This window comes from Silurus aristotelis (assembly GCF_946808225.1).
Source record: "Silurus aristotelis genome assembly, chromosome: 14".
In the NCBI taxonomy this organism is placed as follows: Eukaryota; Metazoa; Chordata; class Actinopteri; order Siluriformes; family Siluridae; genus Silurus; species Silurus aristotelis.
In genome coordinates this window covers 26,751,009-26,774,302 of record NC_139587.1, presented here as the reverse complement: position 1 = coordinate 26,774,302, position 23,294 = coordinate 26,751,009, and the positions used below count along the sequence as shown (strand labels likewise).

At 39.6% G+C, this 23,294-nt stretch overlaps 1 protein-coding gene across 3 annotated transcripts; it reads left to right on the top strand.

Annotated features, from left to right (window-relative positions):
- The first annotated feature begins 6,594 nt into the window (after positions 1 to 6,594).
- Positions 6,595 to 23,266, top strand: LOC310736941 (cyclic nucleotide-gated channel beta-1). 3 transcript variants are annotated; one of them, XM_083561017.1, is made up of 22 exons: positions 6,595 to 6,751; positions 6,883 to 7,147; positions 10,153 to 10,186; positions 11,109 to 11,817; positions 11,967 to 12,132; positions 13,575 to 13,607; positions 14,104 to 14,202; positions 15,921 to 16,072; positions 16,638 to 16,829; positions 16,988 to 17,196; positions 17,328 to 17,378; positions 17,468 to 17,554; positions 17,718 to 17,782; positions 18,003 to 18,125; positions 18,881 to 19,022; positions 20,088 to 20,247; positions 20,330 to 20,427; positions 21,311 to 21,394; positions 21,824 to 21,942; positions 22,022 to 22,168; positions 22,272 to 22,470; positions 22,559 to 23,266. In XM_083561017.1, exons 4-22 carry the CDS (start codon positions 11,577 to 11,579, stop codon positions 22,739 to 22,741), a joined length of 2,550 nt encoding a protein of 849 aa, XP_083417143.1. In that variant the 5' UTR covers positions 6,595 to 6,751; positions 6,883 to 7,147; positions 10,153 to 10,186; positions 11,109 to 11,576; the 3' UTR covers positions 22,742 to 23,266. The 3 variants fall into 3 exon arrangements, with proteins under 3 accessions (XP_083417143.1, XP_083417144.1, XP_083417145.1); XM_083561018.1 differs by lacking the exon at positions 13,575 to 13,607; XM_083561019.1 differs by lacking the exon at positions 22,559 to 23,266 and having other exon boundaries at positions 22,022 to 22,180; positions 22,272 to 22,386.
- The last annotated feature ends 28 nt before the right edge of the window (positions 23,267 to 23,294 follow it).

Genomic DNA, 23,294 nt, shown 5'->3' with positions numbered 1-23,294 from the left:
CCAGTGGTGGACAGTAAGGAAAAAAACCTAATTCTTTACTGTATTTAAAAAGCTTTTTCACGTGTCTGTACTTTACTGAAGTGTTTCCATTTGGGGAGACTTTTACTTTAATTTCACTACAATTCAATTCTTACTTTTTACTCAACTACATTTAGTGAAATTAGTCGTTCCTTTTTATTTATGAGGATAAAAACGTAACTGGTGAAACACGCAGCGAGTCACCGATCCGGGTCGATCGCACGCTCTGTTTTACACGTGTTCTGATCAGCGATTGGTGTATCTACTGATCACCAACATACAGTTCAGCATCAGTTCAACATCAAGCAGAACATTTAAAGAGGAATAAATAATGAAGAAACTCCAGACTCGAACTCGACACAACACACGTGACCTTTTTTTTGGAGGTTTTGGGTTCATGATGATTGTAATAGAAATCAATCAGTGTTTGAGTCTTTAATATCATTCTATTAATAGATCAGTGTGCTGAGAGTCACATTCGAGTCTTTTCACATAAACTGAGGTGATTAAGTAAAGAGTCTTGTGATAAAAATTATAATAGGAACATTATAGAAATAATAAATCAGTACTTTGGATACTTAAGTACATTTGAAGGCAAAAACTTTTGTACTTTTACTCAAGTGAAAGTTTAAAGGGACACTTTTACTCTTACTGGAGTCACATTTTACTGAGTGTCTCTACTTTAAGTTTAGAAACGAGTTTATTAGAGGGACAGCCCATGTAGGACGTTTTGGGGACAAAGTGAGAGAGGCTCGATTGAGATGGTTTGGACATGTGCAGAGGAGGGACATGGGGTATATCAGTAGGAGAATGCTGAAGATGGAGCCACCAGGAAGGAGAAAAAGGGGAAGGCCAAGGAGGAGGTTCATGGATGTGGTGAGGGAAGACATGCAGGTAGTTGGGTTGAAAGAGGCAGATGTAGAGGACAGGGGGGCATGGAGACGGATGATCCGCTGTGGCGACCCCTAATGGAAGGAACCGAACGAAAAAGAAGAAGAAGAAGAAGAAGATCTCTACCTTAAGTCTAATACATGCTTTGTGTACCCGCTACTGGTTGTTACTATGGGAATGATAACATAGTAGAATGAGTGCATCCAAAAAAAAAAAAAACACAACTGTAGTTCTTGCGTATGAGTATTTGATATATTTGCATTCCTCTTTCCTCACAGTGTTCTCACCTCCTCCTGAATCAGTAATCAGCCTGACAGAAGTCGACCCAAAAGTCAAGTACGTTAATCTGTAGCTTCGGAAGGCTTTTTTCATCTCTATAGTACTGCTGATGAGTTCTGTGTGCATATGCCTCAGTTTGTGTGTCTTCATCTCTCCCAGCATGATGGGCTGGATCGTTCACGGTCTCGGCCTGGCCTTGCCCCAGCCTGTCATAAGAAGCAGAGAGGATTACGGGGTGAGTCAGACACTTGCATTCCTTAAAAAGAGCAGTTCAGCCAAAAGTTATCACAAGGTTTTCTAATTAACTGTAAATGCAGCTGATCAGCTCAAACATTCCTGGGGCTTGAGGTTTTCAGTCCTTTTGTGTTGCACTGAAGCTTCTTCTATACAAACCCACCTGATCATGCGGTATTCACAGTTTAAAAAGTGCATTTCACTACGTTATGTCCTAAAATGTATGTAATGAGTAAGGAATAATATGCCATAATTAAAGCCGCATATCATACATGGGTAAATAATGCATGCGAATTATTATGATGCAGAAGGAAATAATAATCTAGAGAGGAGAGTGATGTAGAGTAGAGTAGAGTACAGTGTACACTCCCATCAGAGACTTTGTAATCTCTGGGAACATTTTTTTTAACAGATTTATCCTGTCACATCTCAATAGGGAGAGAGTTCCAAAGTTTTGGTGCATGGAAGGAAAAATCCAAATCACCCTTAGAACGTAAAGGAGGTAGAAGGAACAACTAAAAGACCAGAATCAGAAAAGTGAAAATCATGCCTTGGAGCGTAGACAGTTAAATGTTGTGACAAGTGATGAGGCCAATACTATGTAGCGCCTATCAGTCAGCATTAGAATTTTTAAAATCGATCTGTAGTCTAAACACGTAGTCAAAATAGCATCAGTTGCACAATGACTTGTTAAGGTCGGTGCTCCCTGTGACTGTGTGTGCAGGCTTGTGCTGCCATCTGTTGGTGTGTTACAATACCTTTTATACAATTCTACCTTGTATATTTGAGTAGAGGTAAATTGGGTCCAGTTGGTTTTTGACTGAAATGCCCCATAATGCTTTTAATGCCATTATATAAACATGCTTATATTTCTTTTCTCTTTCCTCAGGAAGTGGCATACAAGGTAACGCAACATGGTATGTATCTACACGTGGTAAAGTTTCTGTTTCTCATGTTGTGAAGCTGAATATGAATATGAGTGTGTATGCATTTATATGTGTGTGTGTGTGTGTGTGTGTGTGTGTGTGTGTGTGTGTGTGTGTGTGTGTGTGTGTGTGTGTGTGTGTATGTGTGTGTATGTGTGTGCAGCCAGCATCACTCCAAACAGTTCATTTAATCATGTTACAGACTTGAGGATTTTGATGGTTTCTTATCTTCTGGGGACCCATCAAATGTCCCCATAAAGTCAACTCCTTTATATTCCTATCCTTGTGGGGACATTTGGGTTTTACATAAAAAAATTAAAACATGTACTTATTACTGAAGAGGCGTACACAGTCTCTGAGGGTTGAGGTTAACGAGAGAAAAGTGCAAAAGAAAATAGGACCATCTAGAGAGTTTTAACTTTCTACCACCTGAGCTCCTGGTTCCACAACTCCAACTGAGAATATAAGATGTAGAAAGAGACTTACTCATAATCACACAATCACTTTAATGATTTATAATCACACTCTTGGTGTCTCCCAAATAAGGATGCCTTCCTCTTTTGAGTTTGGTTCCTCTGAAGGTTTCTTCTTTATATCATCTAAGGGAGTTTTTCCCTGCCCCAGGCTGCTTATCAGGGATAAATACACATCAGTTTAAACACGCTCTAGAAATTCAATTGAATGAAAAGTACATTCATAATGATTCGGCCCGTGTTACAGAATGGTCCAATGGTGAACTAGGTTTATTAGTAACAACACACAGCCAGAAACAGAACCACATGACCGGAAAGAATGTTAAAGCAGGATAAAGTCTAAACAAATGTCTAATGCTAAACAGGAAACTTTAAAATAAACCTAGAGCTAAACATGGTTGATGGTCACGGTGTAAACTCAGGCTCTGAATCCAAACAGTGAAGATCTACAGCATATTAATACATATCCAACTTAAAAGCAAGCAATTCACAAACATTTTCTCTAAAGACTCTGATGAGTGCAAAATGAACATTCGAATAACACATTCTGACCAATCGGAATTGAAGTACTTCTTTAGTACTTTATATTTGATCAATGAGGTTGATATTGTAGGTTTATGCAGATCATTAACAAGCAAAACAGGGTTGTTTCTTTGCATACAATCTCCATCTTGTCCATATTTTCAGCTGTACACTCCAGGCCAACTTCCTCAGACATGGTCCTCGAGGACGTCCTCTCAGACGATGACCATGAAAAGGACCAGGACCAGAAGCAGAACCAGGAGGACAGATCTGAGCAGCCATCTTCGCCCAAACAAGCAAAGCCAGAGGGAAGCCCGGATACACGAGACACGGCAAGTCCTTCAAAAGCAACATGCGTAGAGCAAGAGGACGCTGAGACCCAAACCGGACGATGGACGCCCTTCATCGAGAGCATCAAGAGAGAGGCGGAGGACAACGCCATGGCAACTATGGAGGAACGGTCTGTGTCTCGGTTTGTGTTCTGGAAATGTTGGGGTTATACAAGCTACAAGACACTTGTTTTACTTTGACTATGATTTTGAATGAATGTTTGTTTTCTGTATTGGTTATGAAAAATTTACAAAGACTATTATTTTGATTATATTTTTGATTATTGGGATTATTATTTTGCAGGCTGGCTAAGAGTTTACCCTAAAGTCCAACTGAATCTCACTCTTGCAGCTGTGAAACCCACGAGTTAATCTAAGTGCGGCTAAGCAGGACTGCTGTGTAACGTTAGCGAGGCGAATAAAGCAAATTAGCATACAAAAAAAAAGCCAAAAACTTTTTTCAAATGCATCAATGAGGTATTTTTATAAACAAGAATGCACTTTTAAATCTTGCTCGTGTTAATGCAAGCAGGAGACATGACATTAGCAAAACGAAGCCAGCTCTGAAAGACAGCAGTATGGTTAAAATGATAAGGTTACATTAGCTAACTTGAGCAGTCTGTCCAGATTACTTCGGTTTTGTTTGATCCTTTATCAGCAGTAGGATAATAAAAATAATGAAAATGACTAGACTGGTCCTGTAAAGCTTTTATTGTGTGTGTGTGTGTGTGTGTGTGTGTGTGTGTGTGTGTGTGTGTGTGTGTGTGTGTGTGTGTGTGTGTGTAGTTTGCGTGAGGAGCGGTTAAAGATGGTAAGGATGGCCAAGGAGGTGGCGAGACATGCAGCTGAGGTGACTATCAGAGAGCTGGCTGGAGCCAGAGTGACTGTACACACTCCCATCCTGGAGATAGAGGAGGAGGAGGCTGAGCTGGAGTAATATCACACACACACACACACACACACACACACACACACACACACACACACACACACACACAGACTTTGTTATCCTTACACAGGGTGGGCCATGGAAAAGTATCCCGCCTCTGGCGAAAGTATGACAAGATAAACAAGCAAGTGGACTGTTTTTATTCTCTTAACCACGAGTTTCTGAAAGTGGTCCCTGTTCACGTCTATGCACCTTCAGGCACATCTGAGCAAGTTGGCGGACACTGCTTTCAGCTCTTCAACTGTTATACTGCGGATAGTTTTCTCTTAAATTCATGCAGGGTATGTGGATTGTTGGCGTACACCTTCTGCTTGAAATTTGCCCACAGATACAAGTCTAGGGAACGTGGTGGCCATAACTCCCTTTGCTCACAGTTCACTCCTCCGTAAACAGTTCGTGAACACGTGCCAGTGAGTCACATGAGTGTGTGGCATGTCCCCCATGTTGTTGGAAAAAGCAATTTTTTTTTTTCTGGTGTTAGTTGGTCAAAAAATTGTTGAAAGATGTTCGGGTAAACTGCAGTATCCACAGTTGATTCCAAGTAAATAGTGCCCACTGTGACACCCTGCCCCAATTTTCTGGTCATGAAGTGATGTTTTGTGAATTAAGTAAGAATTTACAGCATACCAGTACCTTATATTCTGGGAATTTAGGTGACCTGATAAATTAAGCCAAGCTTCCTCCATCATGAAGTACAGCAATGGGTCCAACTGCCCATCAGCCACTATAGTCAGCAACCATGTACAATTTACACATTTAAATTTCAGCGCTCGCCGACATGTCGTTCGTGATACACCAACTGGCTGAGATAGTCTGCGAGTTGATTTTCAGGGGGCTACTTGCAATCAGCTGCTGAAAGTCACAGACAAATTTGGCATCCGGATTGATGGGGGCCTCGATTTCTTCATGTTTGCTGGTTTGACACCATTTTCAAAAAAGGTTTTGTTCCTGGTTACTTGTCGGTCGTAGGCATCTTGTGTTTCCTTGATCGATCTGCTTTACACAACGCCTTCCACAATCACTATTCGCTGTTCCAGGAAGAACACCATCTTTCCGATGTGCAAAGACGGATTGAATAGGAAGACAAAATAAAGCCAGAAACACAGCACAGACAGATGGACAGAAATCTTAAACAATGAAACCACAATGTACGTTAGGGCACATTTTCAAAACTCACACAAAGTCCAGACTGGGTCCATGATGCTCTGGCACTTTACCTCAGCAGTTATCCGGAATAGTAAAGAATAGGCATGTAAATAATTACAGCAATTCACAACCACATCAGAAAATACATTCACACAGCAGCAGACAAAACCATTGTTACGAGCATTGTTAAGGATATAGATCTTTCACATTTCTTAGACTTTTAATAATTCCCAAGTAAACAAGCTGGAGATTCTGACAGACAAAATTTTATTCTGTTTTATCTGTGAATTGATTACAGTATTTTTGCCTGTCAAATGTCATAAATGGAAATTTAAGGGGAAACTTAAAGACCTGGCAACCCTGATGACAGCGCCAGCACATTCCCATTTGACCCTGTTAGCACAAAAAAAATCTCCATCATACATGCAAATAATTAGTCCACTGTTGGTTATTGTTGAACAACAGCTGGCGTGATATTTATACCCCCTGTTTATCAGATTTGTATGAACTTTGAAACACAGCCAAATATCTTCTCCTATCATCATCATCATCTGACTCTTCTTGCGCCCTCTGCTGGCAAAATTGTGCAACTACTAGTTCTGGCTCTTGACTTTAAATACAAAAAGCAGAAAAGAGAAATATACCAAATTTTCATTAAATATGATTAATAGGTGAATTGTCATGTATAACATGCATAACACTATTGTTTCTTATTAACATATTTGATACAAAGAAAAAAACATGGATTAAAGACCCTAGCAACCGCATCCCATGGCAACCACGGTTGCCTGGTTACCACTCGAGCATCAAGCCGTTTGTTTACCCTTAGGATGGTGAGGCTGCATGGAGCTTCCGCAAACATTCACAGCTCACATGAATGAACATTGATCAATCTTTTTATTAGTATTGAAGGTTATAAATATAAACTGGAACAGGAGCTTTAAAAGACATAACTGGATTTGAAGCTGAGCTCCTGTGTATCTTGTAAGTTCATATTTTGGGGGATTTTATTACTTTTGATGGAATTTCTCTTCTTGTTTTTTTTTTATATTAATATAATTATTAGGGAATATTTGCATAAATAATTACAGGATGTGTGTTTGTGTGCCCCACAGGTGTCCAGCTGAGAAGTTTATCCAGGAGATTGAAGAGTCAGTAGAAGATTCAGCAGCAACGCTTTCTTCTCCTGAGTCAAAGATTTTCACAGAAGGTCAATCTGGTTCTCCTGAACCTTTTAAATCTGAAGCGTTTCCAGCTGAAAACTCAGAGGAACCAAAAGAAGAGGAGTCCGAAAGCTCATCAGAGCCTGAATCAGAGCCAGAAACGATCAGTCAGCAGTTGAAGTCGTGTGATGGAGCCACGCAGCACAATGTCACTCAGGTGAGGAGATGTGCATGTAGCTGGAGATGAAAAGTTCTAGGACAGCAAAGCTCATCTTCTAACAAGGCTTGGTGTGTATACAGTGAGGAAAATAAGTATTTAAACACTCTGCTATTTTGCAAGTTCTCCCACTTAGAAATCATGGAGGGGTCTGAAATTGTCATCGTAGGTGCATGTCCACTGTGAGAGACATAATCTAAAAAAATAAATCCCGAAATCACAATATATGATTTTTTAACTATTTATTTGTATGATACAGCTGCAAATAAGTATTTGAACACGTGAGAAAGTCAATGTTAATATTTGGTACAGAAGCCTTTGTTTGCAATTACAGAGGTCAAACGTTTCCTGTAGTTTTTCACCAGGTTTGCACACACTGCAGGAGGGATTTTGGCCCACTCCTTCACACAGATCTTCTCTAGATCAGTCAGGTTTCTGGCCTGTCGCTGAGAAACACAGAGTTTGAGCTCCCTCCAAAGATTCTCTATTGGGTTTAGGTCTGGAGACTGGCTAGGCCACACCAGAACCTTGATATGCTTCTTACAGAGCCACTCCTTGGTTATCCTGGCTGTGTGCTTCGGGTCATTGTCATGTTGGAAGACCCAGCCTCGACCCATCTTCAATGCTCTAACTGAGGGAAGGAGGTTGTTCCCCAAAATCTCGCAATACATGGCCCCGGTCATCCTCTCCTTAATACAGTGCAGTCGCCCTGTCCCATGTGCAGAAAAACACCCCCAAAGCATGATGCTACCACCCCCATGCTTCACAGTATGGATAGTGTTCTTGGGATGGTACTCATCATTCTTCTTCCTCCAAACACGTTTAGTGGAATTATGACCCAAAAGTTATTTTTTGGTCTCATCTGACCACATGACTTTCTCCCATGACTCCTCTGGATCATCCAAATGGTCATTTGCAAACTTGAGACGTGCCTGGACATGTGCTGGTTTAAGCAGGGGAACCTTCCGTGCCATGCATGATTTCAAACCATGACGTCTTAGTGTATTACCAACAGTAACCTTGGAAACGGTGGTCCCAGCTCTTTTCAGGTCATTGACCAGCTCCTCCCGTGTAGTTCTGGGCTGATTTCTCACGCATGGAGCCCCAGTCCGAGGGAGATTGACAGTCATGTTTAGCTTCTTCCATTTTCTAATGATTGCTCCAACAGTGGACCTTTTTTCAACAAGCTGCTTGGCAATTTCCCCGTAGCCCTTTCCAGCCTTGTGGAGGTGTACAATTTTGTCTCTAGTGTCTTTGGACAGCTCTTTGGTCTTGGCCATGTTAGTAGTTGGATTCTTACTGATTGTATGGGGTGGACAGGTGTCTTTATGCAGCTAACGACCTCAAACAGGTGCATCTAATTTAGGATAATAAATGTTGTGGAGGTGGACATTTTAAAGGCAGACTAACAGGTCTTTGAGGGTCAGAATTCTAGCTGATAGACAGGTGTTCAAATACTTATTTGCAGCTGTATCATACAAATAAATAGTTAAAAAATCATACATTGTGATTTCTGGATTTTTTTTTTTAGATTATGTCTCTCACAGTGGACATGCAGCTACGATGACAATTTCAGACCCCTCCATGATTTCTAAGTGGGAGAACTTGCAAAATAGCAGGGTGTTCAAATACTTATTTTCCTCACTGTATATATATATATATATATATCTACTAAGGCCTGCTCTCTATATCTAGTACTAATATTTTAAAATACGTGAAAAAGTAAATAAACACTATTGTGCATCATTGGTTTCCAAATTAAAGCTGCAATCCGTAATATTTGAAAGTATTTCTAGGCAAAAGAATCATCAAGCAACCTGATCAAATCGAATAGTTTCAATATTGTCCTGCACTGAAACGGGATGATTTCTTACTTCTTCTAATTAGCATTTTGCTAATTTCTGTACGAATTATAAATTAGCTTCACCCCTACAAAAATGACCTTATAACCCGATCAGGCATGACATTATGGCATTATAACATTCTGAGTGGTGAAATGAAGAACACTGATGATCTCTTCATCATGGCACCTGTTAGTGGGTGGATTTATTTTTTAGGCAGCAAGTGAACATTTTGTCCTCAAAGTTGTTGTTAGAAGCAGGAAAAACGGGCATACGGATTCGAGCAAGTTTGATCAATTGTGACGTCTAGACGTCTGGGTCAGAGCAACTCCAAAACTGTTGCTGAAGAAATTCATGCTGTTGATGATCGATGGGTCACGACTGTTTTAGCAGCAAAAGGGGGACCAACACAATATTATGCAGGTGGTCATAATGTTCCACGTGATTGGTGTATGGGTGTGGAAAGTACAAATGGCTTCTTTAAAAGCTGAAGCATAAACATATTTTTTGTCATATTCCAGAAGTATCATCACAATTTATTTGTGAAGATTTGAACATTTATTTTTTCGCACGTATTTTTACTTAGAATGCTTGATGAGATCAGACAATACAGAGAAATTAATCCACACCTCACTACAGAATCTTTCCACATACTCCAGTCCTCCTCCTCAGCTCACTCTGCAGTTTTTTAACAGCAAATATTCTGCCTGTCTTCATCCATGTCCTTCAAACACATTTTACTGCATGCTTCTGAAGATATGGTTCTTTAATACAGTATTGACCTCTCTGCCCTTCTGTAAGAAAAATACAAGACCCAGTTATCATCAAACCGAACATTCTGTGCACACACCCGTGTGTATCTAAGATCTCAGAGGAAGGAGGAGTGACCTGGGATTGGAAAATCCCTCTCCAAACAGCTGCTGTTCATCAGGAGATAAAAGGGACCATCTGTATGCATATGATAAAAATGCTGTAAAATCTGTTCGATCTGGATGTCTTCTCTTTACATCTAAATTTCAACATCATGTCTGCTGTCCATTTCGGCAATCTGATCCTGGAAGTGTTCTTCTGTCATTCCATAAGTTGTATCGTTGTTCGTTATAGTTCTTTATTATTCGTTTACTTCTTGAATTCCTCCTCATGTGTCATCTTTTCTGCTTTTAGGATGAAGGGGAATTATCTGAAGAAGGAACTTGTGGTAAGGCTTATTTTTTCATGTTTAGCAACCATATGTTAGGTCCGAAAATTCATGCACATAATGTTCATTCATCATTTCCAATGCACCAAATGTGGTTGGTTTGTTTTTATTCTCTGATCAATGGGGATTGGGGGAATGGGGGATTTCTTTTAAAGCAACAGGTAGTTAAAAAAGTAGAGAGGTGCTAAAGACAAAATCAGTTTGGTTAAAAGTGTGCAAAAGTGTTTAATTTTAATAACACTTACGTTTTCCAGACTTTTGTTGCCCTGTCCCAACTTTTTTGAGACGTGTTGCAGCCATCAAGTTCAAAATGACCTTATTAGGCCTTGCATATTTAAGCAAAGACAATGCTGCATCTATTACAATAGCATTACTATAAAGTAGAAGAGTCCGGGTGCTGAAATGGCCTGCCTGCAGTCTAGACCTTTCACCATTTGAAAACATTTGATACATCATAAAATGAAAAACACAATAAAGAACACCCAGAACTGTGGAGCATCTTGAATCCAGTATCAAACAATATTCCTCCCACAAATCTTCAGAAACTGGTCTTCTCAGTTCCCAGAAGAAGTGATGCAACCCAGGCTCTGTCCCAAAGAGTACCCTATTGACATACTTACAGAATATCTGCAAGGGGAGAACATGGCCTACAAGAGGGCCATTAATTATTAAATTCAAACCATAATGCCATCAACTTGATGATACATTGATTCTCTCTATTCTGTTTGATTTGTTATCTAAATTCATTCTATATGATCATTCAAAATGAAAGGCAGTGGGTAAATGCTTCTGGTGCCGTGCGAGAGACTGGTATCCCACCCACTGGTGTAGTCCTTGGTTTGAGTTCACGCACACCCTGCTTGCCAAATGAATTAATGACTTAATTTTAATGCAGGTACTGACTGCACCATTCTGCTTTCAGGTCCCTTCGGATGTGATGCACTGATGGCCTGCCTCATGCGAGTTCCCTGCGTTCCAGTGTGCCTCAACTGTTTCAACCATCTGCTAAAGGAGAACAATATCATCCTGCCCCAAGTGCCCCCTATACCTAAACTCCCCTCTCGACTATCCCAGATCACCCAGCAGATTCCCTTATTACCAACTAGACTCAACCAACTACGTCACCGAATCACTCAGCAGATTTCCCAGTGTGTACCCAAGCTTCCTCAGAACTTCCCTTCTTTCCCTCAGAAACTTCCCAGTTTCTACCAACGATTTTCCTGGAGGTTTTCCCTGTCGAAACATTCTTTTTCACAACACTTCTCCAACCTCCCTCAGCACTTTTCCAACATTCCACATCATCTATCCAATCTACCTCAGCGCTTGTCCAGGGTTTCTCGGCAGTGTTACGTCACTGTTCAGAATCGTCTGATCAGCATCAGACCTCAAAATGATGTCTAAACCTCAGCAACAGCAGGAGAGTCGGGACCTGGAGCTGGGCCACCTGGTCCGCCAGTCCCCTCTCCATGTCTCCCGTACCCCATCCCCTTCATCACCTGGCTCCGTTCTGGATTTGCCTAATGTGCCCGTTTATCCCCGTCTTCCCCCTATCAGTCCATCACGTCAGCTCTCGGGCCTCTTCAACCCTACCTTTAATGCCGAGGATGAACTCAACTCCACTAGACCTTCAGGTGAAACGTTTTTGTGACTCTTTTGGTGAAATTTTTATGTGAAGTGAGGGAGCTCTAGCTATACACTATGTATATAAATATTTTTTAGTTCAGAGTACTTTAAAGGTTTTATATTGTGTATTGATGTGTTCCTGCTTTTCCTCTTGCAGCTAGCTCCAGACTGAGCATTCACCCCGCTGTAAATGTAGAAGACATGGACTCAGACAGTGAGCAGCACGGGAAAACTTCCCACCATGTGCCCCAGATCATCACCCCCCAAGACCCAAACCTCAAAACCCTCACAGTGCCTGGGCCATCCAAATCGACCCGAACCAGGTTCAGACCTTCAGTTATTCATCTAGTTAGTAAGAAGTGTGTAATATATTTGAAATATATTTGTATGCAAGCTACATAGCAATACTTAAAACTTTTAAAGAATTTCAACAATAGACATACATTCTTATTCTTATATATTTTATATATCCTATGAAATATATTGCTTTTACGTGTGAAATGGACTAAAAGACCATTTTTGTCAGCAGTAATCGGTATTAATGTTTTAAATTTAAACACATCTGGACACTTTCATCAGCAACGTGCATGAAAATGGTTTTTCAGAAACTTTCTTTTAGGTTGCTTTTTGTTAGCCATCTAACTAGCGTTAGTATGAAAATTTGAAAATATATACAAAATTTGTTTTTATACATTAGCTCAAATATTTTGCCATAAAAAAATTATGAACCTATGAATCTAATGTCTAATTGTCTAATGTTATAATCTAATCTAATCTAATCTAATCTAATGTTGCTGGTTACTTGCTGCTAATGTACACTAAACCTTTTTTTTTCCAGCAAGTGTAGAAAAATTCAGAAAGATTTTCAGAGAATAGTTTATGCCAAATCTTTTGGTTTATATAATTAGCCATTAAAACATTCTGAGAAAACCTCAAATGAGCAAATGAGCAAGACTATGACAGACTATGACAGATTATGAATGTATTCCATGAACAATTAAAGGCATATATTTTTATATTCATATTTATTTCTCCTTTATATTAGATATATCTTATGACATAAATTCTTCATGTAAAATCGACACATCTGGAAAAGTGTATGAAAATGTTCTACTGCATTTAGAAACGTTTTTCAGGAAAAGCTTTCTTAGGTTCATTTGTGTTAGCCCTCCAACTAGCGTTAGTAAGAATAGGAATATTTTAATTTAATAAATAATACATTTATTTAAAAAATACATTTGATTTGGAACAATTTTTAACCTAAAAATCGAAAACGTTTCAAAAGGAATTTGTAAATGAGTGACTAAGTGAGCGATGTTAGCCATCTGGCTACTATTAGCAGTAAATATGTAAAACCTAAAAGCAATACTTTCAGACTACAGCTCTTGTTAGATAATTGTCCGAAATTAGTGTTTGAGATTATTAAAATTTTTTAATGAGATAAAATTGACTCAAAAATTCTGACAGGTTAGCTCAGGTTTTCTAGCTAGCTTGCGTTGTGGACGTTTTTAGCTCGTGTTTAGCTCATGCTAAGTAATGATACTTGTGCTATGACCTTTTTCCCCTAATTATTATGTCTCATTATATGTTTTTATTTTGTCTGGGTTTTCTTGCTTCTGCATACTTTCTCTCTCTCTTTCTCTCTCTCTCTCTCTCTCTCTCTCTCTCTCTCTCTCTCTCTCTCACACACACACACACACACACACACACACACACACACACACACACACACATATACCTGTCATGGAAACTATGCTGGTGCAAGGGACAGAAAGCCACAGACTATTTGGACGAAAATGTAAGAAATTTAATATGATTTATTGTCTGGCTTCATCCCATCGTCCCGAACTCATAAAGCCATAAATGTGTCTTATGTGTGACCAGCGTTTTTTATCCACGCTCATTCCGCTTTTACATCTGTTCTTTATATATTAAGCACTCGTTGTTATATGTTTTCGTTTCTATAGTAATGTCATGTTCATAGGGATTGAGTAAGTAACGCGACACATAATTTAGTCAGAATTATTCAAATTAAAGAATTTTTCTTAAGCAAGGAGCGTAATGGCAAGAGATATATTTATATTATTTATATTTAAGGAATATATCAGTATCAGTGCTAATGTAATATGTCATAACAGGAACTCAATTTGTGGGTGTTCCTCAACATCAAATGTAACTAGAAATTGATAATAAAAAAAAAGTTGTGGTAGCGTGAGCAAATTACTGTTATATAAGATGAATAAAACACTTGTAAAAAAAATTTGAACAACTGTTTCTACGTTTTTTTGAGACAGAAAGAAGCTGTATTCTTCAGGAGATGATGAAGACGACGAGCTGGAGATGGCATTCAGGGCCTGGCCGAGCCAAAGCAGCATCACGAGTGGCGATGACGTGTAAGCAGAAATAATTCAACCAGCGAGCACCATACATTTAAATATGTGTCTATAAAACACCTCAAAGCTCTGAGAAAATCATGTATAAATGGCTTCAAGCCAGAGGCATGGTTGATCATCTCAGAAGAATGTCTGGAAAAACTGTGTGGTGTTATCATGAAAGTGTTACAGAAAAGCTGCTAAAAAACTCCACAGTTTTCTTAATGTAGAGTTTAGTTTAAAAATGTGAAAAAAAAAACAAGAACAAAGGACCTGTAATGGTTTTAAATGTAGATAATTCTAGGTTAGAAAGGCAGTGGCTACAGAGATCAAATGGATGCCTGGATGAATAGATAAAGGAATTGGTGCATGAACTGATGGTTGGATATTCAGAGTTTAGTGATTTAGTGACTCGTCATGTGTTTATTGGACTGGTCAACTTCCTAAGTGGAACTTTTTATGATAAAAAAAAAAACTACATTGATAATTAATTGTATAATTAATGGATTAATGGTTGGATGAATGGATGGATGGATGGATGGATTGATGGATGGATGGAAGTGTGCATCTTTTATGGATGGATAAATGGAGGGATGGATGGATGAATGTGAGTTGGATGGGTGAATGGATAGATAAATGGATGGATGGATGGATGGATGGATGGATGGATGGATGGGTGGGTGGGTGCATGTTGAATGGATAGATGGATGGATGGATGGATGGATGGTGGGTGGTTGGATGTATGGATGGATGGTTAAATGGGTGGGTGCATGTTGAATGGATAGATGGATGGATGGATGGATGGATGGATGGATGGATGGATGTGAATTGGATGGGTAAATGGATGGACGGATAGATGGATGGATGGATATATGGATGGATGGATGGATGGATGGATGGATGGATGGGTGGGTGCATGTTGAATGGATGGATGGATGGATGGATGGATGGATGGATGGATGGATGGATGGATGGATGGATGGATGGATGGTGGGTGGGTGGTTGGATGTATGGATGGATGGCAAGATGGGTGTGTGCATGTTAAATGGATGGATGGATGGATGGATGGATGGATGGATGGATGGATGGATGGATAGGTGGATGGATGGATGGATGGATGGATGGATGGATGGATGGTTGGATGGATGGTAAGATGGGTGTGTGCATGTTAAATGGATGGATGGATGGATGGATGGATAGATGGATGGATGGATGGATGGATGGATGGATGGATGGATGGATGGATGGATGGATGGATGGACGTATGGTGGTTGGGTGTTTGGATGGAGAGATACAGTTTCAGTTGTTACTTAAAAAATTGTGTAAACTAATGACTGAGGTAAACTTCATAGAAAGATAGCTACACGATTAATTGATTGATTGATTGAATGATTCATTCATTCATTCATTCATTCATTGATTAATTTATTTATTTATTCCTTATGCATGGAAGAACAGCAAAGACCCTTTTATATAGTAGACTGTCAATACAAAATGGATGGATTGATGAATAAATGAGGAACTTAGAGGTGACAGAAATGGTTGGATAATGGAAGAATTCAATTATTTATCAAGAATTTGCATTTACTTTTCCTCAACTGTGTTTTACTTGGAACTCACTCTAATAATTAAAACTTCCAGTGAACTTTTAAAAATAAATATGTGGATGTATGGATATTAATGATATTCCAGTAGGCTTCAGTGTGTTCTTTGCTTAGCTGTACATGTGACATTTCCAGCCTGAAGGAGCGTCCTACGTCAGCAGCCAGCCAGGCCAGTACCATGGTGAACGAGCGTCTGCAAGAGCTGGTCAAACTGTTCAAAGAGAGGACGGAACGTGCCAAGGAGAAACTGATTGATCCTGATGACTTGGATGAGGACACACCTGCCAGTGAGCTTAACCCTACTTCAACCTTACTGCTTAACCTTACTACAAACACAAGGAGAATAAGCAGCCATACTCCATAGTTCATTAAGTGATGTTAGCCATTCTCAAGTCTCCTTTACGGTTGCCAACTGAGCATGGCAAAATTAGCACAAAGGCACCGAGCACTAACATTCCACACTGGTTTCAAGGCTCCTAGATTCTCAATTTGGAAGTATATAGTAAATATTTTGACGTGATGGTTTGGTCAGAACACATAGCTACGTTTCACTGGGATTTTACACCGATAATTCCACCAATCATCACTCTGATGGTGGGAGACAAATCATACCAAATTCCTAATATACCAGTTAGTCACATTACTAACTATTACCATGTAAAATCCTAGTTAATACAATATTATTAAATATGCAGATTTATGACTTTGCTCCAGACCTCCTCCCAGATTGAGGAGGAGCTGAGGCACAGCCATGGAAACATGTTGGAGGATTAATTATAACAGAGGTTTGCTACAATTATTGGCATAAAATTAATTAAAGTTCATAACGTTCAGTATTTTTGCCCATAATAGCTCCTGGAGCTCCTCCTCCTCCTGAGCCTACGAAGGAACCGGAGCCTGCTGAGGAGAATCCATATGCTCCTCCTGAGGAGGAAGTTGAACAGGAAGTGTATACCAAACTGCTGTGCTTCAAGGTGAAGCCTCAGTCCAGGATCGGGCGTGTGATTCAGTACCGCTTTCCAGCCAGCATCGACCCATTCACCAGTGGGTTCCTGTCTCATCTTTCACTTTTGACTAGTGGTTCCACAAAACGCAGAGAAGTCCAATCTTTGTTGTGTGTGTGTGTGTGTGTGTGTGTGTGTGTGTGTGTGTGTGTGTGTGTGTGTGTGTGTGTGTGTGTGTGTGTGTGTGTGTGTGTGCAGACCTTGGATACGTCCTGTGGCTCTTTTTTGTCACTTTGGCCTGGAACTGGAACGTGTGGATGATCCCGGTGCGATGGGCTTTTCTTTACGATGTCAAAGGATCCCTTTACCTGTGGCTGATCGCCGACTACCTGTGCGACGCCATCTACATTCTGGACATCCTGCTCTTCCAACCGCGCCTGCAGTTCATCTCCGGAGGCGATATTATCGTACGAGAGATCACTTATTTAACCATCTAGAGCACTCGATTCTGCCCAAAGCGCAGTGTCTCCAGTTGGACTTATTTGAATTGGAAGTTAAAAATGACACTAAATGCATTGGGGTTTTTTTTCGATTCCAGAGTGACAAGAAGGAAATGAAAGCCAATTATATGAAAGATCTGAGATTTAAGGTCAGCGAAAAACTTCCTCAACAGTCAACATTCGTTATTCTGCTCTGTGATGTTTTTGGCTTTTGCATTTTATGTGTTTTTTTTTTTAGCTGGACGTGATCAGTCTTCTTCCGCTGGAGCTCTTCTATCTTCTAGATGGGGTCAAACCTCTCCTTCGCTGCCCACGGATACTAAAGGTAGGCCTCAAACATTACACTGTCCATCTTACAAGTCTGTTACAAAAGTCGATCAGGAATCTTCAAGGGGTAGTTCACTGGCATTTGGACTTTGAACTAGAAGGTAAAGAGTTCTTTGAAAACCCCAGTGATCAAGACTCCTGTGTCTCTTTCTGTGCTTCAGATCTTGTCTTTCTTTGAGTTCAACACACGTCTGGAGGCCATTTTGGCCAAAGCCTATGTCTACAGGTGAGCATCAAACATATTTTTAGGATTCATAAACTGAGGGGCATTCTGTTTTAGAAATCCAATTAAAAGCACCATGCATCCAATCTGAAGATAAATAGTTTGATGACGGAAACAATAAATAATAATATATAATATAATAATAATAATAAAAACTTCTGAGCAATCAGAATCAAGAATTCAACAACTGCTACAATCCTTTTCTTCTTTATTCTGTTCTCAGAGTCATTCGCACCACCAGCTACCTGCTTTACTCCCTGCATGTTAACGCCTGCCTTTATTACTGGATGTCGACCTTACGAGGCCTCGGGGGTACGCCCTGGGTGTACAATGGAGAGGGCAATGCGTACGTGGAGTTGATCAATTATTATTCTTTCATCGTTTCATTTAGCAAAGATTTTAAAATGACTAATAAATAATATTAAGTTAAAATAATGTCTGTAAAAAGATTTCCACCTCACTTATTATCTGTTTATTTATAGATCGTATTCATAGTTTGTTAGTGAAATAAATCAGCAATCACATTGGAGAGTTAGATTTAGGATTATTATTGTATGTATTATTTATGTATTATATTATATTAAATATATGTAATATGTATTTTCATACCATATTTTATACAAAATATCTTGACTATATTGGGACTATACCATCCATATGTGGTTCTTTCCCAAACTGTTACCACAAAGTTGGAGGTGCACATCTTTCGTTCATTTGTCCTCATACAAAGAACATCGTTGGATGCAATAGCATAAAATTTCCAATTTGCTTGAACTCAAATCTGTTCCAGCATGACAATGTTCCTTTGCACAAAGCCAGCTCCATGAAGATCTGTTTAAAATGGGATGGAGTAAGAGATCTCCTGCTATAAAGCTCCAAAACACATTTAGAAACACTTTTGGAGTAAATGTGAACACTGACTGCACCCCAGACCTCCTCACCTTCTCACCTGCATCAGTACCTGACTTTACTAACACCCTTGTAGCTAAATGAGCACAACATCTACACAAAATCTAGTGGAACATCTTCCCAGAAGAGTGGAGAATTATATAAAAGCAAATGTGGATTGGGATGTTCAAAATGTTGAATTTATTTTCACAGATACATCCGGTGTTTCTACTTTGCTGTTAAGACTCTCATCACTATCGGTGGATTGCCAGAACCAACCGCACTCGAGGAGTATATTTTTCAGCTCATCAACTACTTTATCGGTGTATTCGCCTTCTCCATCATGATTGGACAGGTACACAGGTTGAAGAATCTGAATCTGAATTTAGATAGATTTATATTATTGTCTAACTATTGTTTCCATAGTAACAGCTAGGTCACATAGACTTCACATAATCGATTCATATTTTGAAAAATAATGTAAGAATAATACAACTTTTTTTATTATTTAATGTTTAAAAAAAGGAGGGAAGAAAGGAGGCCACGAGGGGAATGTATGTCTATATCTCTGTCTCATTGATTTTTTTGTCTCGCTACATTATAAATGAGCTTTGGCCCAGAGAAGATGGCGGCGTTTCTGGATCATGCTCACGCATGCCTTCTTCTTTAGATTTAACCTGCATTTGTGGATGACGTGACAAATTGTGTTTACAGACAATGATTTCTGGAGGTGTTAATGAGCCCATGCAGTGATTTCCATCACAGAATCATGACTGTTTTGAATGCAGTGAGGGCACCAAGATCACGGCCATCAACTGATTTTCGCTCTTGTCCTCTGTGCACAGAGATTTCTCCAGATTCTTTGAAACCTTTGATGATATTATTTACTGTAAATAATGAGATACTGAGAACTGTTCAGCAATTTATTGTTGAGGAACATTAATCTGGAATTGTTCCACAATTTAAAGACAGTTTATCACAGATTAGTGAAGCTCCGCCCATCTTTACTTCCGAGAGACTTTGCCACTTTAAGATACACTATTTATACCCAATCATTTTACTGACCTACTGTCAGTTTACCTCATTAGTTGCAAAATGTTTCTCCAAATGTTTCATTTTAATAACACTTACTTTATCTAGACTTTTGTTTCCCCGTCCTGACTTTTCTGAGACGTGTTGTAGCAATCAAATTCCTAAATTACCCAAAATTACTTAATTTTTTTAATTTAAATGATACTGATTTCCTCAGAGTTAACATTTGATATGTTTTCTATGTTCTATTGTAAATAAAATATGGGTTTATGAGATTTGCAAATCATTGCATTTTGTTTTTAATAACATTTAACACAGTGTCCCAACTTTGTTGAAATTGAGTTTATATATCAGTTTAATAAAACGGTTTTCTTTTTTGCTGAATTAGATGCGAGATGTAGTGGGCGCTGCAACAGCTGATCAGACTCAATACCGCTCGTGTATGGACAACACCGTGAAGTACATGGGTTCTAACCGCATCCCCAAAGACGTGCAGAACCGGGTGAAGACCTGGTACAACTACACATGGCAGTCTCAGGGCATGCTGGGTAAGATCCCATGTTTGTGCATGTTTTATTTCATGACAAATGAATGGCCCGTACTGTAACCTTTCTATTATTGTGTTTCTAGATGAAGATGAGTTGCTTATGCAGTTGCCAGACAAGATGAGGCTTGATATAGCAGTTGATGTGAATTACTCGATTGTCAGTAAAGTGCCTCTGTTTGAGGTATGAACCAGTTTTTCTTTATATAATCCACATTTGATGTATTTAATGCACATTGCTCATAATTTATTTGAGATCTGCCTAGTTTTTACATTCAAGGTGCATTTCTCTGACCAAAACATTGTTTCCACTCCTAAAACTTGCCCAACACAGAGTACACAGTACTTTTTTATGGACAAAAGTATTGGGACACCTTGATTTATTTTCCATTCATATGTGATTCTCCCCCAAACCTCCTACCAAAAACTTGGAGGCACACAATTGTTCAGGACGTCTTTTTCCTTCTTTTCAAATACAAGACCCAAACCTGTTCCAGCATGACAATACCTCAAAGCCAGCTTCATGAAGATCTGCTTTGCATGGGGTGGAGTGGAAGTTCTCCTGCTATAGAACTTCAACCCCATTGAACACCTTTGGGATGGATGTGAACACTGACTGCACCCCAGGCCTTCACAACTTCTCACCTACATCAGTACCTGACTTTACTAACACCCTTGTGGAGGAATGAGCACAAATTTTCACATAATCTTGTGGAACATCTTCCCAGAAGAGTGGAGCTTATTATAAGAGTGAATGTGGAATAAATGTGGAATGTGATGATCAAAAAGAAGCATGTACCGATCTTATAGTCAGGTGTCCACTAACTTTTGTCTATATAGTGTATATATATATATATATATATATATATATATATATATATATATATATATATATATATATATATATATATATATTTATAGCTTTAGGAAGGGAAACAATGTCTGTTTTGGGCTTTAAAATAACAAACTGCATTTATTTCATATATATTTTTAACAGTAGTGTATATCGTGCTTTTCTCATGCTTGTGTCCTGAATTGTGATCATCTTGGTCTTGTGTTCATGACAGGGCTGTGACAGGCAGATGATCTACGACATGCTGAAAAGACTCAGATCAGTTGTGTATCTTCCCGGAGACTACGTATGCAAAAAGGTGCAACGTGCTTGTTGTTTAATTGAAAGCGATTTGCTTGAATACATCTCTGATCATATATTACAGCTGTTTCGATAATTCACCTGTGTTCGGTAGAGTAAGTGGAATTTCAGAAAGGAGAATTGAATGTACGTAAATAGACTACAATTGATGGACATGATCTACTGCCATTGCTGGGCCCTTGAGCAAGGCCCTTAACCCTCAAATGCTCAGCTGTATAAATGAGATCACTGAATAAGGGCTGTAAGAGTGTGTGTGTGTGTGTGTGTGTGTGTGTGTGTATATTTGTTGTGAATTTTATTACTTAAGGAAAAGCTTAAAAACGCCTGGCATCCCAGGATCTGATAATAATTAATCCAGTGATACCTGCAAAAACAGGTGATGTTGCCAGTCGTTGCACTTATTACACCTTTTTATTTTCTGATGCAGGATGAAGTAGGCAGAGAGATGTACATCATAAAGTCAGGAGCGGTTCAGGTAGTCGGCGGTCCAGATGGCAAAACAATATTCGTGACTCTGAAAGCGGGATCTGTGTTTGGCGAAATCAGGTACAAACCGTTATCAGGTGATCTTTCAACCATATTTGTCCAAATCGAAGCTGACCTGCGTTTGTTTTCTTCCTTGAAGCTTGTTAGCGGTGGGAGGAGGAAACCGGCGAACCGCCAACGTCATATCACACGGCTTTGCTAATCTCTTCATCCTGGACAAGAAGGGCCTCAACGAAATCCTTGTGCATTACCCCGAGTCCCAGAAACTGCTACGCAGGAAAGCAAAGTGAGACACAATGTAACAAAGCTACTTCTAATAGTAGTTAAATTTGAGCATTGTGTTGTTGGCGATCCTGGTGCTGATGTCATGGTTTCTGTGGCTTGTGAAGGAAGATGCTGGCGGATAAAAATCCGGAGAAGAAGAAAGAGGAGGAGAAGGAGCCGGTGCAGGTGATCCCTAAGCGGAAGGAAACCCCTAAACTGTTAAAAGCAGCACTGGAAATGACTGAGAAAGAGAAATCGGGCCTGCGAGGCACACTGGCCAAGATGAAGGGAAAAAAGAATAACAAGTCCTGTGTTTCATTGCAGGTATACACACAACCTATTTCCCATTAAAGCCCAGACCTTGTGCTCACATTATTACATACATTACTTCTGTCTTCTTTCTCCTGTCCAGCCATCCGTGTGTTCCTCAGTGCTACCAGGCTCCCCGATAGAGAGGCAGCACTCGGAGCAAGAAGCCGACATTCTGTCTCAGATCTCAGACAGCGTTATACAAGGACTTCCCATCAGCCCCTCCGGCCTTGAAGATGAGACATGCTCTGTTCAGGAGGGACCAACAGGAAACAAAGGACGATAGTGGGGAAGGACAGGACGGCCGAGTAATCGGGAAGTGTATCAGGTGATGAGGTAACAAGGCTATGGAGGGCCAAATGGGTCATTTTTTATCTTCGTTTTTCTTTCTGGATGAATTAAAATTTTACTTATTCAGGTCTCAGATTTGAAGTATGAATAAGATCTGAATTGATTTGTTCTAAGAAAGGGCTCGAAATACCAATGAACTGGACTGGTTTTATTCCAATTTCGGAATTTTCTGCCACGTAAATCCCAAAACATATATACTTTTTGTGTGGGTTTTTTTTTATGTATATACGGAAAAGTGCACCATCAGCAGTTTGTGCACTTTTAGCAACTAAATAGGACAAAAAGTAATCAATAGTAGCAGCAATTCTAGAGATGTTTGTCACATGTACAGGAAACAGTTACATCATCCACTGAAATTCTTACCCTGTGACTCCTCCAGGTAGCCCATGATATTAACTAAGGACATAAAGAAAACTAAATACATAAATCATGAATGTCACTGGTGTGTGTGTGTGTGTGTGTGTGTGTGTGTGTGTGTGTGTGTGTGT